General features: G+C 40.4%; 1 protein-coding gene across 5 annotated transcripts in view; it reads left to right on the forward strand.

Moving 5' to 3' along the window:
- The window catches only part of BTRC (beta-transducin repeat containing E3 ubiquitin protein ligase), a 115319-nt gene that overhangs the window by 73787 nt on the left and 17892 nt on the right, over positions 1-23640 (forward strand). For all 5 annotated transcript variants that reach the window (XM_066191039.1, XM_066191041.1, XM_066191040.1 and 2 more), the window contains 2 exons: positions 18070-18301; positions 22851-23037. In XM_066191039.1, coding sequence (XP_066047136.1) covers positions 18070-18301; positions 22851-23037 — 419 coding nt within the window. The remainder of the gene's footprint in view (positions 1-18069; positions 18302-22850; positions 23038-23640) is intronic.

Here is a 23640-nt window from a genome sequence, read left to right on the forward strand (position 1 = left end):
GTGGGGGCAGAAACCAAGTTTTTGCCCCAAATTTTTGCCCCAAAGTAATCATACTGCAGGAGAATAACTGGAAAGATGCCATATGTTGCAGAATCCACGTTAAGTATGGAGCTTACCACCGTGACTTTGTAATGGGATGTTCCAATATGGGGTATAATATCATAAATACTGTAAATATGCCACTTGTGAATTAATAGGCAGCCTTGGGATTGTTAATGTTTATGTATATGTTAAAATGAACATAGAGCCAATATTAATTGTTTTTTAACCTAATAAAATAATTTCATTCTAGCTCCTGGCTGAGTTTTGCAGGTGTATGTTTTTATCAGTGTTGAATTTCTTGGTTGGGTCCATATTTTAGTTCATCCAGTTATGATTTCTTTCTTTCTTTGCTCTCTGTAGGCTAGCAAACTGTCTACTAGCTGTTGACAGAATATCAGCAACTTTTTTTTTTTACATTCCTCTTTTTTAAATTTTCTATAAAAACTGTGTTAAACAGAGTTAAAATTTTCAGACTCAATTTAGCCTGACTTTTGCATTTTGAAAAGTAAGAGCAAATTTCACATATCAAAAGTTTTCATATGTTTTTTGTAGCTCTATTAGTAATACTCTTCTTTATACTCTTACGTATGATATTACACTTCCGTAGAAATCCTTCTTTTCTTAATACAGTAGTATTTATTGTAGCTGAAATACTTTGAAACTTGAGATTGAAAAATTTCACTTGATTTTAACTGTCCCTTCTCATATAAGCAGTATGAGTCAACATGTGATACACAGTAATTTTGTTTCTTGGGTAATGAAGAAGTATCTGTTTTATAAACTGTAAGTACATTAAACTCCTTTTGTTAATAACTTCAAAACACAAGGGTAACATTTTTTTAAGATAAATAATTGTTTAAGTTTACTTACTAAGGTTTTTTTTGTTAGCTAAAGTTACCTATAAACTGTTCCAGAATGTAATTTGTTTTTAAAGAAATTATAAAACCTTAGCTGTACTAATGAAATCAATTCATATTTTAAAGTAGTAGTTCCTGAAATATATGTTATAGTTCCTGTGAAGGTGGGGTCAGAGAAATGTGCATTTATGCATTGCGTAGATAAGTTATTGGTTGGGAAATGAGAGGAGCACTGTTGAGTCTGCAGTCTCATACCCTACAATAATGCTTAATAGAGTAAAGAAGTTCTCGTAGGACAGCCTGATGTCTTGCCCTCAGTTTACTTCCAAATATGTAATTACCTTTATTTCTGAGCACTTATTACCATAGTAACTTCTTTGGATCAAGTACTGACAGGTGGAATCCCTTCTAATATGAAAAACCAGATCAACATGCTTCAAATCTTGTCCTCAGGTGGAGACATATTTTCTTTCAGAGTTTCCTGATACTGCACTGAAGAACTTTTCATCTTACGTGGGACCTCAAGCGGCTCAACATAAATAGTTTGTGTGGAAGTCAGACACTTGCCTCCATCTCCTTTCTCTCAAAGTAAATCACTGTCAACTGGCAGGACAGGTTTTGATCCTGGTGGTTGTAAGAGTTGCTTTGGATTCATACTGGGATTCAACTGGCACCTGAGTTTTTGCTCTCTGCAATCCCAGGAGTTTTCAGATAGCCACTGCAGTCTACCCACCTAACTGGTCAGTTAAAGGCACAAGACAGCAACAATATTGAAATCAACCGTGTAACTTTGCTTCTAATGTGAAAACAATAGACAATTGGCCCTGGAGAAAATGGAGTTCATGGTTACAACAATGGCTTGCTGCCCAGCAGATCTTGGCTGGATTTTCCCAGTAAGGGACTTGAAGGCAACTCCTCCAGCAAAAGTGCCTCCATATCAGGGACTCTAAGGTCACTTGCAGTACTCACATCTGGATCTGGATTTGGCATCCAGACATCACAAGAATGAAGAATTTAAAGGTTTATCCCAGATCTTGTGAGAGTTTACCTGGAGGCGGTGAAGGTATGAAAAGAGATATTCTCTGTTCCCATGTAATACATCTATTTTAAGTGCATCAGACACCATGAGGGATATCCTGTGAAACCAGTGACAAGCCCAGTGAAAATGGCCTCAGGGCAATCTGAAATTAACTGGGAGTTTCCTGGAGGCAAGATCAGTGGGTAAAACCTCACCAGAATTAAGTAGTGTTTCCTGTGTGTCATGTGCAACTCAGCAGTTCAGCACATGGTGGAAAGGTGTAGGTTGTACATTTCATAAATCTCAGATAGGCTCAAGCTCACTGGCACGTGCCAGAATGAAAATTGACAGCTCTTCCAGTCATCCATGAGAGAGGAATGAAGCCCCATCTTTGTGTATTAACAAAGTGGAGTCCACAGTCCCATCAATGTTCTCTACTCATTCAAAGTCAGTTTGCTTAGTTAACAATCAGCAAGTTTGCATCTGTGCCTTTTCGGGTATGCTCTGAGCTGTGAAATGATGAATGCCTCTTGCAGAACAAGACATTACTGGCCTTGTTACACAAGGAGGGCTGGAAGGAGGATCCAGGGAACTACAGGCTCATCAGTTTGACCTTGATGCTGGGGAAGGTCATGGAACAGATCATCTTCAGTACCATCACATGGCACATATGGGACAAACAGGTGATCAGGCCCAGTCAGCATGGGCTTATGAGAGGCAAGTCCTGCTTGTCCAACCTGATCTGTGATAAGGGAAAGGCTGTTAATGTGTCTACCTAGACTTCAGTAAAGGCTTTGACGTCAGGTCCTGCAGCATTCTCCTGGAGAGACTGGCCAAGTCCAAAGAGGGGTGGTGAATGGAGTCAAATGCAGCTGGTCGCCACTTACCAGTGGTGCTCCCCAGGGCTCAGTATTGGGGCCGGTTCTGTTTAGTGTTTTTATTGACAATATGGACAAGGGGATCAAGTGTTACCCTCAGTAAATTTACAGACGACACTTATTGGGTGGAGTGTTGGTCTGCTTGAAGGTCGGAAGGCTCTGCAGAGGGGTCTGGACAGGATGGATCAATGTTCCAAGGCAACTGTATGAGATTCAGGAAGGTGAAGTGCTGGGTCCTACACTTGGATCACAACAACCTAACACTTCTGCAGGCTGGGGCAGTGTGGCTGAAAAATGCCTGGTGGAAAAGGACCTGTGGGTACAGCAGCTGATCAACAGCAGCTGATCATGAGCCAGCAGTTGCCCAGGTGGCCAAGAACGCCAGTGGTATCCTGACTTGTATCAGAAGTAGTGTGGCCCTCAGGACCAGGATGCTGATCATTCCCCTGTACTCAGCACTGGTGAGGCTGCACCTCAAATTCCATTGTGAGGGGTTCAGTTTTGCACCCCTCACAACAAGATAAATACTGAGGTGCTGGAGCAAGTCCCAAGAAGGGCAGTGGAGCTGGTGAAGGGTCTGGAGCACAGGTCATTTGAGGAGTGGCTGAGGGAGCTCAGGGTGTTTGGCCTGGAGAGGAGAAGCCTCTGGGGAGCCTTACTGCTCTCTACAACTGCCTGAGAGGAGGGTGTAGCAAAGTGAGGGTCAGCCTCTTCTTCCAAGTAACAAGCAAGAGGACAAGAGGAAATGGCCTCAAGTCGTGCAGGGAAGGTTTAGATTGACTCTTACGAAAACTTTTTTCACTGAAAGGTTTATGGAGCTTTGGAACAAGCTGCCCAGGGAAGCTGAATCACAGACCTGGAGGTATTTAAAAGGCTTGTATATGTGACACTTAGTTTAGTGGTGGACTTGGCAATATTAACAGATAGCCTTGATGATCTTGGAGGTATTTTCCAACCTCCATGATTCCACCTTTCGGGACCTTGCAGGTCACTGATTCCAGCCTCTTGTCTTGTAGATACTACCTCGTCCCTTTAGTGAACTTAAAAAGTTTCATCTTACAATCAGTTAAGGCCAGGTCTGCAGTCTTTTTTTCCACTGTTTCCATCAGAAGATTTTTCTAGAACCCAGTTGTTCTAATGACTGGAAATCCCCTGCTAGAGTTTCCAGGCTAGCTTATTCATGGAGAGATTGTACTGGTTGTTTCTTCCTTTTGTTATCCACATACAGTTTTAGAGAGCTGTCATACCCACTTTGTTTTATTAGGACAAATTGAATGGTCCTTAGGGAGTGGTGGAATTTAAGAAACGTAAGAGAAAAGATGTTTGAGTATTTGTGGTTGAGAACTTCACTTTCTAAGAATAATTTATGTTTACTTCTCTGATGACTCTCTCTTAGGCAGAAGTTGTCAAATTATTGCTCTGAACTGTACTTCAGGTATTGACAGTCTTACACACAGGTAAATATTTCTTACACACATGTAAATCCTTCTGGCTGATGCTGTGACACAACCTTAATCCTTCTAAAAGGAAGAGAAAGCTTGAACAAATCTCTGCATCGTCCAGCTTGTTATTGTCAGGTATGGCGGTCCCTTGATTTTCCTGGAATATTGTTCTGCCCTGTGCAGTACTCAGCAAATACTACTGCTTGACTGGAATACAGAATCACCAGTAGTCACTGCCACTAATTGGCAGATTTTAAAATTTATAGTTTTCTCGGAGGGAATTTGTAATGGGAAATAACTCATGTTGTGCAGTAAAAGCAACTGTTCCATATTTTCCTTCATGTATATTTAACACAATCTGTAATTTACAAAAATAGATTTGAATTAGTCTGCCTGTGGAAGTTCATACCTAAGATAACTTCAGCAAGGCAGGCAGGCAGTCCCTTGTTGCTTGTAACCGATGGCTTAGTTGAGGCTGCAGCTTAGAGCGAGACAGCAGTAGTCACTGTATACATTGCTGAACCTTACTGTTGAGGAAAATTAAAAATGAGCAGCAAAGTAGTTGCACTCACAGTCCTGAAAATAGTATTGTAAATGGCTGTAATTACTTGTTTTACCATAGTAATGAATCTGGATAGGCAAGTAGTTCCTTATCTGCTCAACTCATGTAACCAGGCTGTTTGAGTCCTGTGCCCAACAGGTAAACTTGCCTTCATGATGCCCTGAATTTGTGAAGTACAGTAGGTCCATCCTAAATGTGTGTGCACAGGTTCAGATTTAACTGTCTTCTCATAATATTAAAGTCTGAAAAACCCCGGTTGCTTCTCAACACACAATGAAACCTCTATAACAGTTTGACAAACTGAGAATTCAGTTACCCGAAAATATTTCAGCATTGTTTTTTCTGACCTTACTACTCTCACTTTAAACAACTGCTTTTGTGTTTAGACTGACATTCATTTAGAAGAAAATAAAAGTGAAAACCACTTAACAACTATACTACAAAAAATTAGATGGTTAATTAACTAAGACTTGTAATTTCTCAGCAAAGAAAGCTCCCTCTCTGACAAGTAAACCTTCCTTATAGGTCTTTGATTGTACGTAATAAAAATGTTCTTAATTAATGCCAATTATGTGCATTTGTTTTCTTTCAAGTCATTGTATTTTACAAAATTGTGTGAACTACAGAGCTGAATCAGGTTATTCTCCTGCCATGTTGATTTAGATCTGTCAGCCCTACTCTAGATCATAATTCATAATCCCAAATAGTTCTGAGGTGGTTTGTAATGGGAGTATTTCAAGGTTTGATTTAGAAGACTGCAGATGATTAGACTTCACAGGCACTTAATTAATTGTAAAACCTGAGTTTTGAAACTGGTTCAGGTCATAAGAGAAGATATCTTGGAATTTAATTATTTGTGGAGAGTGTCAGCTGAAGTTCCTAGAGAACACACGGGTCATAAAAAATCAACAATTTTTGAAAATTTTTAAATAGTTGGACAGATGTAATTGAAAGTCAGTATTGGATGTGTGAACAGATGAATACTGCTTGCTCTCAGCTTTACTCTTGAAGAACCTTGTCCTTTGAACCCTAGAGTTGGAAAGTCTTATTAAGAAATAATCCTCTATACAGCATCTTTTTTAAAAAGAGTTCCAGATTTTGCTTATGGTAAATTCTGTTCATCACCATCAGACAATTGTAAGCATACAAAAGCCTGTCAAGTGTATATGAACTTTGATAGTGAGGTTAGAAATACAGAGTCACTTAGGTTGGAAAGGACCTCAGGAGGTCCAGCCTTCTGCTCACAGCAGAGTCAATATTGAATTCATTACTCCCAAGTAAGCTCCACTGGCAGGTACCTGCTTCTCCTGGGTTTTACATCTACAGAACATCTGCCTACAGTCTGAGGTCTCAGTCTGCACGGAGAAATGAAGCCGGCACGTGCTTTCCATAAGAAGGGCTACATTTTGTCCTAGCTGTTGCCTGTCTTTATCTCCTAAGATAGCACCAAGGATCACATCAAGTTATGTAGTCTTGAAGTAACAAAGACACAAAAGCAGCTACAACCTGTTTTCCTAAACAGAAGGGAGTTATATTGCTGCTAATATACAGAAGTGATCACAGATCTTAGAAGTTTCAGTACTTGGTCATTTATGTGGGAGGAACTGCTGCTGCTGTCTGCCTTCAGTTTGGTCAGCGCCACCATTTACCTGTCTCATTCAGACCTAACCCACAGCTCTATGGAGGTGGGGGGAGAACAGATGGATTGTGATGTCTGCCCAAGAGACACCCAGCTGAAGGTCACCAGCCCAACCAACAGATCTGCAACTGCAGAGATCTTGCTTTCACTTGAGATGTCTTTTCACTGCTGCTGGACAGGTCAGATGTCACACTATAATCTGCCACATGCAGGAGGTGTGGGGTGAGAGTAGTTGTTGTCAGTGCTTTTCTCCGAGTCCTCTTACGGGGATAAAAGGAACAGCCTTAGATGCCATCTACAGTGCAGAAGGAAGGTCTGTGTGTCAGGATTTGGGTGCAGCAGCAGGACTGTGTACAGAGTTCGGGCCCAAAATGGCAAGGACAGCTGTCAGATAGGTCTGAGGGACATGGGCAGGCGATGTTGGGAAGTTTTGGTCAGGTGCTTCTGTCATCTACTCGGGTCTAGTTACTTCTAGTTTTTCTTATTGGACTTGTCAGAGGCATAAAAACGTGGCTGTGGATAGCCTAGCACATCCTACTGTATTTCCTCATCTCTGTCATATACAAATATTAAAATCACAAACTTCTAAACCCAGGCGATGTTCTGAAGTCCCCCGGTGGCTACATGTCTGAATTGCTGTGATGAGTAAAGAAACTTACCCAAAGCATATCCTCCCTAGGGCACTTACCTTCGGGATGTGAGTTGTTGCCATGTCTGTATCGATTTTGAAATGGTATCTGGGTGTCTCGGTTTGAGAAAACTCAATGGGAAATTTTTTTATAACACACTTGCCTTTTGGTTCCACTTTGGAAGGCTGTGGAAACAACTAGTACTGCTGCATTTTTTCCAGCTGGTGAAGTGAGACATGACAGATTTGTTTGCTAGCACTTAAAAGGAAATTTGCACTTGTGCGGTGTGGTGTCACTTTGTGACATTGCCCTCAACGAGCAACTTTGGTGCAGAGGCTTCATTCCCAGCATTAGGCAGTGCTTTGTCTCTGTGTGAAGAGTGTTGGGACACATCTGTTTAAGTGATAGATTCGTGGAATGGAGTGGCTTGCCTATGGCAGCACAGGAAAGGAGTGGGAGAGTTAAGGAGTAAAACTCTAAAGACTCGGCTCCATTTCCCTTTCTCATTTTTACATTTGTACTGCCAGCTTTCAGTTTATCAGGAATTAATAAGTAATAACCTATGATTGAAAAGGCGTGACTCTGTTGTGAGATGTTTCTCTGTCTTCAGCATTGTGCAGAACTCAGCAGTGTTGCACCTTTTTAGTTTTACTTAAGCGGCATTACTCAATATTTAATGTGAAATAGAAATGCGTAATTTGCAACTGCAGTCAGCTGCATACCTATATTTGTCAGCCAGAAGGGGGTGAGGTAGCAAGACTTTTTTATGCCATGAAAATTGAAATTTTTCAACAACTTTTTCATTTCGTTTATTGCTCCATTTCACATTGTACACAAGCTGACATGATAATTCTTCAGCTTGTCCTGAATTATATTTTAAAATAGAGATCAGTTAATTATAGCAGTCTGAGTATTTTTAATCAGTTATAGAGGGAATTTCTAACGACACTTGTTTCTCTTGAATTTCAGATAAACTGGTGGAGGTGTTCCTAATTATGCATGTGACCAAAAAAAGTAGATGAAGTAAAAATTACAAGCAACACTACCCAAGACTGCTTTGAGTGAGATCAGATAGTCACAGCCTACCATCTATGGCTGTTCTGTTTGGAGAGTGCTAGAGGGAGCTCTAACCCCTTTATCGAGGAATAGGCTGTCAATGGTGCATCACAGAGTTTGGGCTGTGGTAGGAAACGTTGACTTTTTTTGACGTTTTAATTTTATTCTGGAGCAGTAGGTTGCATATGGTTTTTCCAGGCATGAGCCCAAATTGTTCTTCCTAGATGAGAATATGCAAATAGTATGTTTGCGAGTGCACTATTATTAGATTTAATACAGGCTATTGTGAGCTACCTGAAAATACAGAAAACAAGTGAGAGGTATCACAGAGATGTTTAGCAAATAGTGAGTGCTAAAGTCTAATGGTCTTTTCCTTTCACAAAGGAGAAAAATTCTCACCATTGAAGACCTAATGGTATTTAAAAGAGAATACATTTTAAACTGTTGGAAGTAGAAGCTACTTTATTCAGCATGTAATAGGTTCTTAGATGTTTAGCCAATTATTATAGTAGAAGTTATAGAAAGTGTTGGTGGTTGTTAGATAAATTTACAAATGGGATGCGTCAGTGCATGAGGATGGGAGAGATTTCTCACATCATATGCTCCATGCTGATAACATTCTTGATATGACAGGAAAGCGACTCTCAGAAATGGGATAAAAAGAAGAGGAGAAAACTTTTTTTTTTTATTTGTAGAAAGGGAAATATAGGTGAATTGATGCTATTTTCATTGTTTATTAACAAACTTACTAAAAGGAATAGCAGAATCATGGCTTTGAGTGAGGGAACATTATGTGGAAAATACAGTATGTTGAAGGACCAGGTGAGGTTAGCAGTTCTGTTTTGCCACAATTTACTGGGGGATTTGTATTGTTTATATGCTACATTCAAACGCGACCGCTTTGATTTAGTCTACCATAGGGAGAAGAATAATGGAAAGCTCCCTCACTCCTTTAGTTTGAGGTATTTTTCTGAAAGATTTTTGGCAGCTAAACAGTGAGCCAGTGAGGAATCCCTGGTGGAACAGTCTGTGACTTGGGCTTCTGAGTTATGCAGTTTGAGTGTCAGCTGGTAGGGATGAAGTCTGCTCAGCTGTGGAGCTGCATATGCCTTCCTGAAGTGCTGTTATGGTTAGACCTGGTCACTTGCTGTAGTAGAGGGTACTGGTTTCTGCCTTTCTTCTGTCATATGCTTTCACATGTCAGCAGCAATTGGCCTAACCCAACTTAATGCAATTTCTGAAGATACAGAATTCATTGTCCTTAGCATCTATTTTTGGAGTCTTTTCCTCAGGTCATGAATCTCTTGCCAGATACCAATAAAAGAATGGACCAACACAATCTTAAGATAGAAATTCAAAGAAAACTTCAAGGTAGGATGGACATCTAGAGGTCTGCAGTTCAGCTGCCTCTTCAGAGGAGGATTACTTCACAACCAGTTCATTTTGCTTGGAACTTTGTCTATTCATATTTTGAATGTCTTCCTTTTAATGTCCAGAGCTTTGCTTGCTACAGCCTGTTGCTGTTACTTCCCTTTAGGTAGTGGAAGGCTGGTGGATAACCCCCAGTCTTCCCCATGTAAAAAATAATCCATCTTTAGCAATCCTGGGGATCCTCCCTGGGAATCACCCCAGTTTGCCAGAAAGGTAACGTTTGACTGAAAGTTTAGCAGAACAGCTCATCTCAACAAGATAATGCTCATTAGCGAGAGAGGGTTATTGGACAACCTTGTAGGGGTTATAGGAGGCTGCAAGGCAAAATCTCAAGATTTTGGCTGCAGACCACTGACCAACTTTCACTTAGCACTGTACAAGAATATTTAATGGACTTTTCCTCTTGCAGCTGCCTCTGTGGTGGCTGCTAACAGCAGTAGTATTGATGTCAGCCAGTGTGAGTTGCTGAGATGTCCTCTTCTAGATCTGGCTGTACTGGTGGAAAAGAATACCATACAGCCTTTGCCTGGCTGCTGCAGGTTGCTGCCCTGCAGGATCTGTCAGCAAAACTGCAAACCTGCTCTCAGTTAAGATGAGGTGTTTTAGCGTAGACAGTTTAAATAGCAGGTCTCTGCTAACAAGCTTATTTTGACTGAAATAGGTTAGGGAGTGCTCGTGTAGCCAACTCCTCCAGCAGATCCAAGGAGTACATTTGCAATGGGAGCAGAGCACATACATGAATCTTGTGCTTCTTCAGAAGGCTGCTGAGTTTTTCTTTGTTACATCTCTTCAGTATGCCTGGAAATATATAGTACTCCTGTAGCTGAGAAATACTATATGATACCCAGCATGTATATTCCTGACTTCAGTTCTGAATCTCTCCCGTTGCCTTGGCCAAGTAGTTTGGTGTGTGTGTGCCTTTTGTTGTTGGTAACAAAATGCATTTCAAAGGAAAAAAAACTCAGAAAATACTACTGAGTAAGCCATCTTGGAGGGCTTGTGTTTCTTGGTGCTAAAAGCTTTGCATAGACAGAACCAAGGGGTTTGAAAATCTCAGTTGTGTTATCGAGAGCAGATAACAGGTTTTTATGATCATTCTCTCTTTGTGTTGTTCACAGTGGTATCAGTCTTCAGTGTTACTTCAGCTATGTTTTGAATCGCTTGAGTCCATCTACCTGTTCCTGGCTGCCTTTCTCTCTCAGTTAAGGGAGCACTTGAAGCAAGAAGGAAATCAACAGTAACACCCATAAAGAGTAACTTTGCTCAGACAGTAGATCATGCTTGAGTGTTTTAAAAACAGAAGCAACTGTTCCAGAAAACTATGAAACTGCTGCTTAGAGCATTGTTTCCTTATGCCTCTCCCTGACATAAATGAGTGCTTTGCTGCTACTGGCCATTACCTGATGACTTTAGTACACTGGTTCTCCAAGTCATAATGTGCATATGCCTTCCCTCCATTAACAGTTATAACACGTAATGGTCCCAGCAGTTCAGCTCTGGTTCTGGTAGCCATGCCAAGGAAGAAAGCATTTCCTTTGGTGGTTTCCACTGGAAGATTTGTTGTTACTGGATTGTCTGCTTTGAAATTTGTGTACGATCACAGCTAATAAAAGATGTGCTCTGAATTCTGTCTCTTTAAGAATGATGGTGTCTGCCCTCCCCCCCAAATGTATAGATACCCATTTGGTTAGGGATCATAGTTTGGGAAAGTAACATATGCCAGTGCTGTGCTGATGCAAGCAGATTTCTCATCAGTGCTTGTTATTTGCAAAGACAACTTGGAGATGAGGAGGGGGAGAGGGACTCCCAATTCACATCCATTGCTGGCATCAAAGAAATTTTATTTTGAAGGTTTTTGTCAACACTTAAAATTTAGGTGGGAGATCTGTATCAAAAGAAAGTTTACAGTAAGAGCTATGAGATTCCAGACAGTTAAACTTTATTAGCTTGTCTGAAACATTAAGTATTAGCTTAAAAGAATAGTTTTTTAATCTCCTCTCCCTGTTGCTGTTTAGTGTGTAGCAGTGTGGGAGGGGAGCGTCTTATCCAGCAAGGTATTATTGCTGCTCTTTGTGTAGCCTATGTGCAAGTGCCCATGGCACAGTCCTGTCTCCCCAGTCCCTAGAGAGACTCCCCATGTTACTTTTCTGGTGTCTGCAGCTTTTCCTGGCCTTGAACAAAATCAGCTTTTTCCCTTTCTTCTGTATCTGAGGTAATATCCTTAGCCAGGTGCCCTCCAGGCTGACACCATATCATAGATACTTAGATGGTACCTCTGAAAACTATTGCCCTCCCAGGATTTCAGAAAGTGCAGCAGGTTGGGCTGCTGTGTCCAGCGTAATTCCCGTGATCTTTCATCTAGATGTATCCTTTCTTACAAAGCTTTTCTGCAGTGTGATTAGAAACCAGATGTGGACAAGCAACCTAAAGCTCCAGAGAAGCAAAATTGCTAGTTCCTTGGGTGCTGTTAATTTCAGGATGTGTGTTTTGGATTTTTTTCTTGAGAACAAACAGTAGAGATGCTGTGGTTTCTTTCATGGTGCTTTCTTTTTGACTCTCAGATGTGATTGATGATCATCTACTTCTGGGTTATGTTCCTTTTTCAGAATGTTTCAGTGAGCTTTGCAGCGTGGAAAGTAATTCAGTACTGAGCGAGTAAGTCCATATATGAGCTAAACCCATGGTTAACCTCACAGTGGCTGTTATGTGAGATGGAGGCAGGCAGAAATGGGTAGATTCTAAACTGAGCTTTTAAAATAAAAGTAAATGGAGTGAGTTGTTTAATGACCTAGCATTGTAGCCTTGCTGTCAACTCAAACACTGGAAAAGCAGGTTCATCCTGCAAAGGAGAAAAATGAGGAGCTGGCTGCCCTACTCATGTCTCTCAGGTGCTATGGCTCATGAGATCATGTTTTTTGTGGTGAGACAATCCCCTCACCACCCCCCAATTCTCAAAGCAAAGGAGTTCTTTTATAGGGAGCTGCCAGTGAGGGGCTGCAAAGGAACTTCTCTTTGCTTAGGCTTGGCAGTCTGGGAATCAATTCTACAGCATTTGGTAATTGCAAGACTAAAAAAGAGGAAGCCAGCCATAGAAATTGAACCTGTATCCTTTTAATTAAGGTGTTACTGCCTTTAGGCCAAACAGAAAAACCCTTTTTTTTCTCAAGTAACTATCTCTGCCTTTGGCATGGAGGGCATACCTCAGCTCTGGTTCACCATTTTTGTTATATTGCCGTGGTTACATTGTTGTGGCATTGAGCGGCTACTTCATCATGGCCAGTAGCAAGCAATTCCCTGGCCACACAAGTAACCCTCGGAAGGCCAGCTGGGCTGAGGTTCTCTGCCTAAGAGGGCCTTTTCAGGCATCAAACCAAATCATCCCGTGGCCATGCTGGGACTTTTTAATCCCTCTGCTTTTCCTACATGCTTCTAACTTGATCCAGAATTTCCGAGCTTTTGCTGCTGGTGAAAGTAGTTTCATGTTTGGATTCACAGTTGTGGGCATTTTTAATGTGGTCAATCTTGAAGAATATTCAGGATACAGAGGCAAGCATGGCTTTGCTTTCACTGTGAAGTTCCTGTCTTTCCCCACCTTCCTTGGCCCTTGGACATACACCTCCGTGGTTCCTTTCTTTGTCATTCCATTACTTGGGTTTTTTTCCCCTGTGTCTTTTATCTTGTGAGTAAAGTTTGAACAGTACGCAGAAAGTTAACTGCCTGGAGTCTTTTAAATATAAGTAACACGCACCCAGTAATAAGCTGTCGGTTGTTTTTTTGCTGCCTGCAAAGAAACATAAACACAACGCTCATTTCTGGCAGGTTTTTACTGTCAGAGTTTCTCCTATTATATTTATCTTACAATTTGCCAGGGGGTGAAGTTATTAAGTTTTAGCAGCAGCCATCGATCAAGTTCACAAGTTAACACGATAAAGGCTCTGTGCCGCTCCGATCCGGGAAAATGATGATCCTCACTCGGTAATTAACTAAATGAGAAAGTTAAATCTTACTTGAGAGCTGGGAGAGATGAAAGAGAGGTGTTTGTCAGTTTCTCAGTGGAAATTAGAAGCAGTTTTCTGCAATTCCCTAAGCTGCTGCTCTGTCATATTTTACATAAGCACTGGGAAAACGTCTTGTAATTAGTGCTGTCATGGAGGATTTTTTTTGCTGAAGGATGTTGGAATAATTCATTAGATTATCAAGAAAGGCTTGTGTCCTGAAATGATTAGCACAGTGAAATTTAAACCATTAACGATAACAAGTTTAGAGCTTGCTGCAGTGCAGAGGCACCCGGGGTATGTCTGTGCCTATTTCAATCATTTCTTATAATTAAACATTATGTCCTCTTTTTTCCTCCCCTTCACTAAGACCCATCCAAAATTCCTGTTAAGGTGGCTCTGTCTAGATCGGTGACTTAACCACAACGAACAGTGCAAGCAATTGGAGGTGAAAGGCTGCAGTTGCAGAGAAGCAGTAAAGGACATTTGTCTGTATCAGAGCCTGTAGTCCCAGTGAGCCCGGGAAGGAGGGAAGAAGTCCAGTATGACCTGTTGGTACTGGAACATGGAAGAGAAGACCTTTCCTTTTATCTAGGGAGAAACTGAAATTTGCGGTGGTGGTCTAAGCTCTCAGTATTTTCAGAGCTTCAGCGTGAAGAGGTCTTGAAGGTTCAGAAGGTCCCAAACCTTGCTGGCATGATTTAAGCCATTCTTATTATTCTAGGAGACAGTTTCTCTTTGACTTGAAGACTTGTCTTCTTGCATTGAGAAACACAAAACCCGAGTTCATCTATGCTGTGAAAGGTGCCTGAACAAAGTCCGTTGCAATGACTAGAGGATGTAATTAAAAAAACCCAAAAACATATTAAAGTTGTGACCACTCATATTGGTGGGTAAACACTATTGATTGTACTACAATCAGGGAAGTTTCTTGGGTTTGTTTTTTTTTTTTTCTGTGCTTTATGAGGCTCCTTGGTCCCCTGTACTGAACAAAACCAAAAGTAGCCTTGGTTGTCATATATTGGTTACAGCTGTGATTTACCATAGCTAGTTTGTTTTATATGCAAAGCAGTAGATTTATCCAGTCTTTATTTATCTGTGTTGAAATATTGCACCTTTCTACAGTTGCAAGCCATTATTTAGATTAAAGTCCTTTCATATATTAGTCCTCTTCTACTTCACTGGGCATACAAATGTGCTTTGTGTTAAATGTAGCCATTTGGAGAAATGGTCTTGTAATTATGGGCTGCAGTGGAGCATAGTACGTAGATCCCTGAGCTAGTACCAACCTGAGGCACTCAATCCCCTGGGTTTCCTGGCACAGTTTATGAGCTCAGGCTCGGCATTGTCAAAGGACATCTCTGCCATTCCTGCAGATGAGTCATGGTGCCCAGAGCCAGCTTGGGCTCCTCTCAGCCCTCACATACGGGGTTTTGTGAGAAGGAGTTGGTAAAGCTTCATCTATTCCGGCTTAGTAGTTTGCTGTTATACTGAAATTCCCTCCCAGATGATGAAATACCAGTGTTTATTCTTCTTTGCCATTTTTGGAAGTGAAGCTTATGAAAAATGTGATTGTATACAGTGCACTTGGATGAATATTTACCCTAGCAGTATGGATGGCAAGTGGAAGAAGTTTCCCTTTTTCAGGTGAGGCCTGGTTATTGTATCGAGAGAGAAAAGGCTGTAGATGATTCAATAATACAGATGGTTTGATGATGTTTTGTTGATGCTTTTTTTTTTCTTTTTTTTTTTTTTTTTTTTTGTAATAGGCCTTTTTCACTGAACTGCCCGTGAATTTTCAGGGATCTTTGAATTCAAATTCTGGAACTTCTGTTCTAAACTGTAGTTTGAGTGATTTGAGAGCTCTGTCAGTTTACCTGTCTCTGCTCTGCAGAACTGCTGTGTTCATGGCATGTCCTGTCCTCTTAGTCCCACGCTTGCACAAACCATAGGACCTGCTGGGCACACCTCTGGGCTTATGCTCACTCCTTTTGGTGGGAAACCAGAGCAGGGAAGGGTGCAGAACAGGTCTCAAGCTGACATTATAAGAATGCAGCACTAATTTGGATGTAAAAATTGTAAAATATTTTTCTTAGCAGAACCACTTTATAAATTTGGAGTTTCACTTCCAGAGCTGTTAAAAGTGATGGTCAATGGATTCTTCAATTTATTCATTATTCCTATCCAAGAAGCCCGTATTCAGGCAGAATGCATTGCTTTGTCCCATCTAAGCCATCCATTTGTACACACATAAGCCATGACTTGTATTTGCAGATGTTGCAACTTCTGTTTGATACCACAAACCAATGTTTTAGAAGTAAGTGGGGAGTTGAAGGCTGCTGGGAGAAGGGTGTTCAGAAGGCACGGAAAGGCCAGAACGTGGTGCCAGCCTGTGAAAGGAGCTGCACCTTTGTGTCCTTTGCACATCAGCTGTATACTCTGCTCAGGCTCAGCATATTAGGCAGAATTCACAGTCTCTCAAATTGAAAGACAGATGTATAGGTTTTTAAAATATGCTTTCTAGAGACAACCTGTTTCATAAGATGCACAGCAAAGAAACCAAGAAATTAAATGAGATCAAGCTTGTGGGTTACAACATCTCCCCGCTGTCTTAATCCGGCGTTTTTACTGGGATGCCTGTTTTGCAGGTGATTTAACTGCGGCAAGAATTACCAGAATCCCTTAACACAAGTGTTCAGTCCACTCCACTGGTAATCATCTTTTGCCAAGCCCTAAAGTACTGTTCGACTTTGCTAGAAAAAGTCCAGTCTTTCACACATAGGACTTGATTCTCAGAGTCTCTTTAGTGGTTTCTCTTGGCCCAAAAGAGTTTTTTCTTTCCTGCTGCCCAGTACTGGCTCTCTGACTTGCTTGCAGTCAGTGCTGTCCATGTAAGGATTGAATGAAATCATAACTCACTGTTGTCTTGCATCACAGCCACACACAGCCACAGCCACACATTCACAAGGAGGAGTAGGGGTAAACTTGAAAACTGCAGAATGGTGCACTGATGATGTGATCACCATGTTCTATGTTCTCAAAGACACTTAAGTCAAACTATAATCCAGAAATAGAAAAAGCTGCTTGTTAAAAATCACAGCTGTTCACTATCTTTTTCTACCAAAGGAAGGTCCAGCTCTCCATAAATTTTGAGAAGAGTATTTAGGTACATTATCTCCAAGAAAATGAAATGTATATGGTGACCAGATAAGTAGATTTTCAAATTATGAGATTTTGGTGTTCGAAAGTCAGGATTTCTGTTGGGATTGGGAGGTATTGAAGTTCAGGAATTACTTATTCACAAGAAATGAGAAACTTCTGCATTCCAAATCTACTACTGGTAACTAAATTTTGTGGTCTCTAAATAGCCTGCTGTTTTGGCACTTGCTGGAAAGAGGCTTTTTTGTTATTTTTCCTTTTCCTGTAAAATCAGTTAGTCATTGCATTTCTTTTAGTTAATTAGATATCTTTGCAGAGAGATTTAGGGACTTACTTTTTTTCCCTTAAATTTAGTAAGGTCCCCTGGCAAGGTTGATGCTCAGAATTATCATCATAGAACAAAAATATGGCATCCCTACCTCAGTGTTTTATGTGTTCTTATATCTGTAAGTTATTTCTAATTGTTTGATAATTAATGAAGAACCTCTGTGTGCATTTTGACAATAAAAATGATGTAATAATATTGACTGTTATTATAATGCTGTCTGATGTCAAATTGTTGCAGTGAAAGAGAGAAAATCACGTTTTCAGCAGAAAATAGAAACCATTGACCAGCACAAGAAAAAATAATTTCCCAGTAAATGGTTAATCTTACTTGGACAAAGGATACCCTTGCAATGCAAAATGTGCACTTTTCTTCCAGTTAAATCATTTAGAAAGCAGAATTTATATCTTACTATCAAGTAGTAAATTGAAATGTCAGTGTTCTGTTTTGTCCCTGAGACTCTTCTTTGAGCTGACTGCTTCTGACAAGATATTAACAGTGCTCAGAAAGTTGAAAATATTTTATTTTGTGAAAGAAGTATTTACCAAATGTCAGGGTGTATTTTAGCTGGCTTTGCACTCGAGGTATAATTCAATTTTTTTCATCCATTTCATGGATTCCCTATGAATTTTAGCAGCAATCCATTCTTTAGAGGAAAAAAACAACGTAGTTTGTACTACGGAGTACAAATGCAGTTTGCTGTTGGTGCATTGAGGTAACTGGTATATGTACATTAGGAATCCAAATGCATTTTACTGTCTACATGTTAAATAAAGTTGTGTTTATATTAAACTGCCTCTGAAGGTTTCCCATCTGACCTGAGTCTTTTGTGTGCAGCTCTGGCACGAGCCACTGCATTGTCCTGCAGGCTGCTCTCAGGCTGATGGCACCGGCTGGGATATGTGGTTTCAGAAAGCTTTCATGTGTCAGAGTGCTTTTTGCCTTTTATTGTCTGCCCCCTTAAAGAAATTGTACAAGTGCTTGTGTATCTTCACAAATGTGTTATTTGTGTTGTTCCTCTCCTTCCTGTTTACAGACAAAACTTGCCAATGGCACTTCCAGTATGATTGTGCCCAAGCAAAGAAAACTCTCTGCAAGCTATGAGAAGGAGAAGGAGCTCTGTGTCAAGTACTTTGAACAGTGGTCCGAGTCTGACCAGGTGGAGTTTGTGGAGCACCTCATCTCCCAGATGTGTCACTACCAGCACGGACACATAAACTCATACCTCAAACCCATGTTACAGCGGGACTTCATCACTGCACTGCCAGGTATTTCTGCAGGCAGAGGGGGCTTGCTCCCTGTCTTTCAAAAAACTATTTTGTTCCGCCCTACCCTGCTGGAGAGGTCTCTTGTAGGGTCAGTTTGCAAAACAGGTAATAGTTTTTGAATGAAAAGCTCTATACTAGTATGAAATGTTGTAATACTTCAATTTGTGTTTCTGCTGTGTGTCAAGGCGTGATCTAACACCATCATGGTTTGTCTAGGAGTACATGATAGCTAATCTGTGTTTTGTGAGGGTAGTTATCCCAAGCCACAAGGGCAGGTAGTTGTGCTTTTAATGCCCACAACGATGCATGAATAACAAAAATTTTTAAAATTAAAACTACTACTCTTTCTGGTTGCTCAGCAGAGGTTTTCCCTTTTCTTATTTAGATATTTGTCTCTTTTCCTACTGAAATAACTTCCTGAAGCCATTGCTTTGATTATGTGTTTATTGCTAATAGAAAATAGAGGGCGTAAGAGCAAAAGATGGAAGTGTTCTGGTTTTAACACCTTTGTATGCTTTCCATTGAAAATATTATCTGAGATGTTCTCAGATGTGGCATTGGGCAGATCTCACAGAATGTACACATAAAGTAGTGTACATGCAGTTTTATATCGGCCCTGTCTTACAGATGGGAAAACTAAGGTTATGGGAGATCAGATGCATAGAGCAATAGAGTTTCAGAACCAAACAGAAATTCCTGGCTCTTTTGCTCATACTTTTTCAGAGCATTAGATCATACCTCTGTAGATAGATAGATAGTTAATAGATTAGCATTCTCATGCCATAGGTCCTTAGCTTGAAAGGGACCTGAGTAGGAAGTGGTACAGGTGTTGTCTCTAAACAGCCCATAGAAGAGAGGTGTTTCTTGCCAAAGCTTATTCTGTGAATACCTTTGGAGAAGTGCTGAACTTCTGGCAATTTGATCAATCCCGTTATTTGATCATTCTTCATAAGGGAGTTCTCAACATGAAATATAAATTCTAGCCTTAAAAGATGGAAAAAAGTATGTTTAACTGTGAATTGTATAAAGCATAAAGGCACTGTGCAGGAGTTTTGCTACGAAGTTAAATAGGTAGACTCATTGGATTTTAAGCTCATTGTGCCCAGTAATCAAATGGCTGTTGTAGCATTAAAAAAAAAAATCTTAGTTATGCTAAGTACCTGCTTTATGTTAGTTTTTAGTAGTCCAGTGGCAATAATCTCGTGTACTTAGAGCAGCATTATAACATGTGGAGCTGCTCTGTTTCAGAAAAATAGGAAGTGTTTGGAAACTGCATTGGTTTCCCCATTTTTAAAGTGGAAGTATACATATAGTTACATACACAATTTTTCCAGGTCTTTTTCCACAGAACCCCATGAAAGCAGCCCATGAAATCAACACATCTCACTGCACTTGGTTAATTTCTTCCTTCAGCACTTTTTTTGAGAATTTTGGGCAGGTGCTATAATTATCTCTAGAGACATTCCCGATTTCCTAGCCATACCATATTTGTTACTGATCTGTTCATAGTTGCCCAGGAAGCAGCTGATTTTACTCAATCAGGATGCAGAATAAATAGGAATCAAGCAGCTAATATGTGAGTGTTTTAATAGTTGGGGGAAATGTGTGCTTAAATAATGTATGTGCATCAATTTGCATATTTGCAAATTGCAAATATCCTAGTAAATATAGCTCTAAGGGAGAAAATTAATGGCTAGGAATTACACTGGCACAGACTCTGCAGTCTGTACAGGATGTCCCGAGTATAAGCTGGTTCTGATGAGGGGAATGGGAAGTGAGGAAGGTAAGAAGCTGCCTAGGAAAGAGTAATGAACCTGAAATTCTAAATTAAGTCATATAATGAAAAAAAAACCCTAAACTCTGTAAGTATTTTTTAGCTTTCTGAAATTCTCAAGTGTTCAGTACTCTGGTTTCATTTTTACTACTTCATTGTCTCTCCTGCTCTCCCCCTGGAGTGAATAAAACAATAAAGCTACGTCAAAATCATGAGGCATCTTATCTCTGTCCTCCTAGCACAGTCCCAAAGAATTAACAGAATCACAGGTAGTTTTAGATCATGGGTATGTTTTACTAATATAAAGTTGGCTCAGATTATTTTCCCAGTGCTTTGAACAAAATTACGGTTGTTTGAAAAATACAGCTTAACTGTGTACTTAACAAAGTTTGTTCAGTTTCTGAAAAATAAGACTTCTGCTTAGTATTTTCAAGCTGTTTAACATTTTTTATGAGGAAAGTCATTTTGATAAGGATTTCATGTGTGAAATAACTGAAACATTCTTGTTGGTTCAGAGGGCTGAAGGGCTAATCGTATTTCACATCCATTTAGCAAAATCTTCTGTGAGCAGAATTTTCCTTTTTAAGGAAGCAGTGCTTTGTTAGATACATGCCTCAGTGTGTTGTGCTGTTCCTAAGAAGCAAAATAATAAAATCGAGTTTGCAACCAGGCCAAAATAGCTCTGCCCATCCACTTATAAATGTGAGGAGGAGAGGCCCAAACATTAATATTCTTTCATGCAAAGGGTCTAGCATCAATGGCACAGGATGACTTAAGGACATGGCAGTAGTTACAGCACCTCATTGCAGCCAAGATCTAAAGTGCAACTGCTGGCAAAATAGAAAGGGCACATGGGTGAAGATTACTGTGCCCAGGTGTTGCAGTGTAGCCCTGCTTCCTAAAGCCACCATTTGTTCTCCATATATAAAATTAATTTATCCTATGATGCTGCTGACTTAAAGCCACCTGTAAGTATACTATGGAGGCAGGCATTTGTAGTCCTGGTGGGTCTGTAAATGTCTGTGAGCCCGCTGGAAGCAACACAGACTGGGAAATCTGCCATTTCCACACAAAGCTTCAGGAACAAGGCAACAGGATGTCCACGTCTACCCTGCCAGTTGTGGAATTCCTAAAAATTCCCGTTCACATTCACTAAAGGGTTGTCTCTCTCTTTCCACAATTTGCTGTGGAGTCAATCTAAATTTACAAACACTTTTTTTTTAAAATAGTGATTGTACATTTTTTTTTCAGATTAAATACATAATAAAGGCAGATGATGCTTTTATTTTGCGGGTTGACATCTAATTTTGCATCTCTAAAGATAAAAAATGTCAGACCTCTTTCTCCACTCTCTGGTTGTGCCTGGTATCATTCACATGCTTTTTCTACATAAAGATTGAAGCATAAAATGCTGAGCAGAACATCTGACCCAAAGTGTATTCTAAGTTTAGTATATTTGAAAGCAGCAGGAGGAGGCATGCTGAATTGCCTCATTTTCATGCAGTGGGAGATACTTTTGAGATCTTTTCGTTAAAGAAAAAAAGGTTGGGCCATTTTTGTGTCATTAACTCTAATCAAAGTCAGCTGGTTGCACCCAGTTTGGGTTTTACAGTGTGACTGTAAAAATGTACTTATGGCCTTTTCTTTCCCTCTCACAAGCAGAGCCTGGTCTTTGAGCCTCTTGTTTTAAAAGCAAGAAAACATGCATTTAACTTTGTCCCAAATGTGAACCAGAGGCATATAATGATTGGCATGTAATACCAGTCTGCCATGCTTCATTTTTGGCTGGACTGAACATTATGCCTGAGGGATGATGTGGTCTAAACTTTCACAAAGCATATGAAATTTAACCTGTGAAGTGAGATAATCTCTTTATGGTGTGTCTCACATGTGAATTAAACAGCCTTCAAGAGAAGTTGTATTTGCACAACTTCTCATTTTAAAGGCATCTTGTTCTCCTGAAGTCTTGATTGTGATTAAATTTGAGGTGGTAAGGGCACATTTTTACTGACTACATCCATCCAGTTAAGAAACATAGCATAACCTTCCCTACATAGACATTACATTGAGGTGCTTGGTGCTAACCAGGCAATTGCTTTACATTTCACTCCAGTCATTTTGAAGTAAAGCCAGTCCTGGTATTCACACTGGGAAATTTTTGCAAGTGATATTATTTTGGTGCATATTTTTCCTTCACCCACTAAAATAAATGAAACTAGCAAACCTGCTTCATTTTCTTCTTACACAGCCTCTCATTCCCTCTTGATGTCCTGTGCATCTGCATATTCTTCCCTCCCCCCTGTCTAAAGGTACCACTACCCTTCAGGGCACACATTGGGAATATATATTTTTTTCTTCATTACATTTAAAAGCTACTGCTTTAGCAAAAACAGCTTTTGAGCCATTGCAACATGAGAACAGCTGTAGCAGTGAGATGAGAAATGGTCCTAATATAGAGAGATTTTGGGGGTTGCATTGCTGAGTTGGAAATGCCATCCACAGAATATCCCCATTGTGCTAAAACCCATCGAAATAGATTGGAATGACTTCTTGGATTCTTTATTATTTTTAATGACTTGTGCTATATCCAAAGGAAGTTGGAGAACACTGCTCACTCCTGAACTTAGCCTCAAATGCTCTTCTGTGCATTTGGTCCAGCTCTACATGCAGAAGAGGAGATGGATGGAGAGTGTATCTTTGTACCAGCAGGTGGAGTTGTTTTAAACTCTGTGTCTGTCCAGCAAATAATATTTTTCTGTTGTTGTTCTCCCCCAGCTCGGGGATTGGATCACATTGCTGAGAACATTCTGTCATACCTGGATGCCAAATCTTTGTGTGCTGCTGAGCTGGTGTGCAAGGAGTGGTACCGGGTGACGTCAGACGGGATGCTGTGGAAGAAGCTCATTGAGAGAATGGTCAGGACAGACTCCCTGTGGAGGGGTTTGTCAGAGAGGAGAGGATGGTAAGGAAACTGGGTCTTCACCACTTTTGCCCCCATTCAGGACAGTAGGAGTTGTGTGTTTCAAACCATATTTGAAGAGTTATTCAGCACTGAAGCATCATGTCGGTTCCAAACCTGACAGTTGGTTACGCCAAAAATCAGGGGTTGGGGAGTTAGGCCATCGTTTGGCTGTGGCAACAATTTTTTCCTCAACTTCCTCATCTGATCATGCTCTTTACCCCACTGTGACAAGTGAGATATACAGACTGAGATTTTTACACCCAGCTGTCATTCAGTTCAAATTAAGAAGCTGTGTGTGCCTCGGGGGAACCCTAAACCGGTCAGCAGTTCAGAGCAGAGGAGCTTTTTCAGGAGTAGCAGTGGGGGAGCATGTGCTATGAATTAGTTCTTTCCTGATAGGTCTGTTTGTTTTCCTCAGCAGATTTTCACTATTAGATATCTGTTTAATTTTCGAACTGGAAGCTGAGGGTAGGTACCACAGAGAATAGGGGACTTTAGAAATGCAGATAGATTAGTTAATAATCATCTGTAATAGCCTTACTACAATGTAGGTCTCACTCAAGTTTGAAGCTGCTCTGCTAACATTTCATTAGAACTTTCTCT

This window comes from Chamaea fasciata, unplaced genomic scaffold (genome assembly GCF_029207755.1).
Source record: "Chamaea fasciata isolate MVZ Bird 193981 ecotype frontalis unplaced genomic scaffold, bChaFas1.0.hap1 SCAF_9, whole genome shotgun sequence".
Classification (NCBI taxonomy): domain Eukaryota; kingdom Metazoa; phylum Chordata; class Aves; order Passeriformes; family Sylviidae; genus Chamaea; species Chamaea fasciata.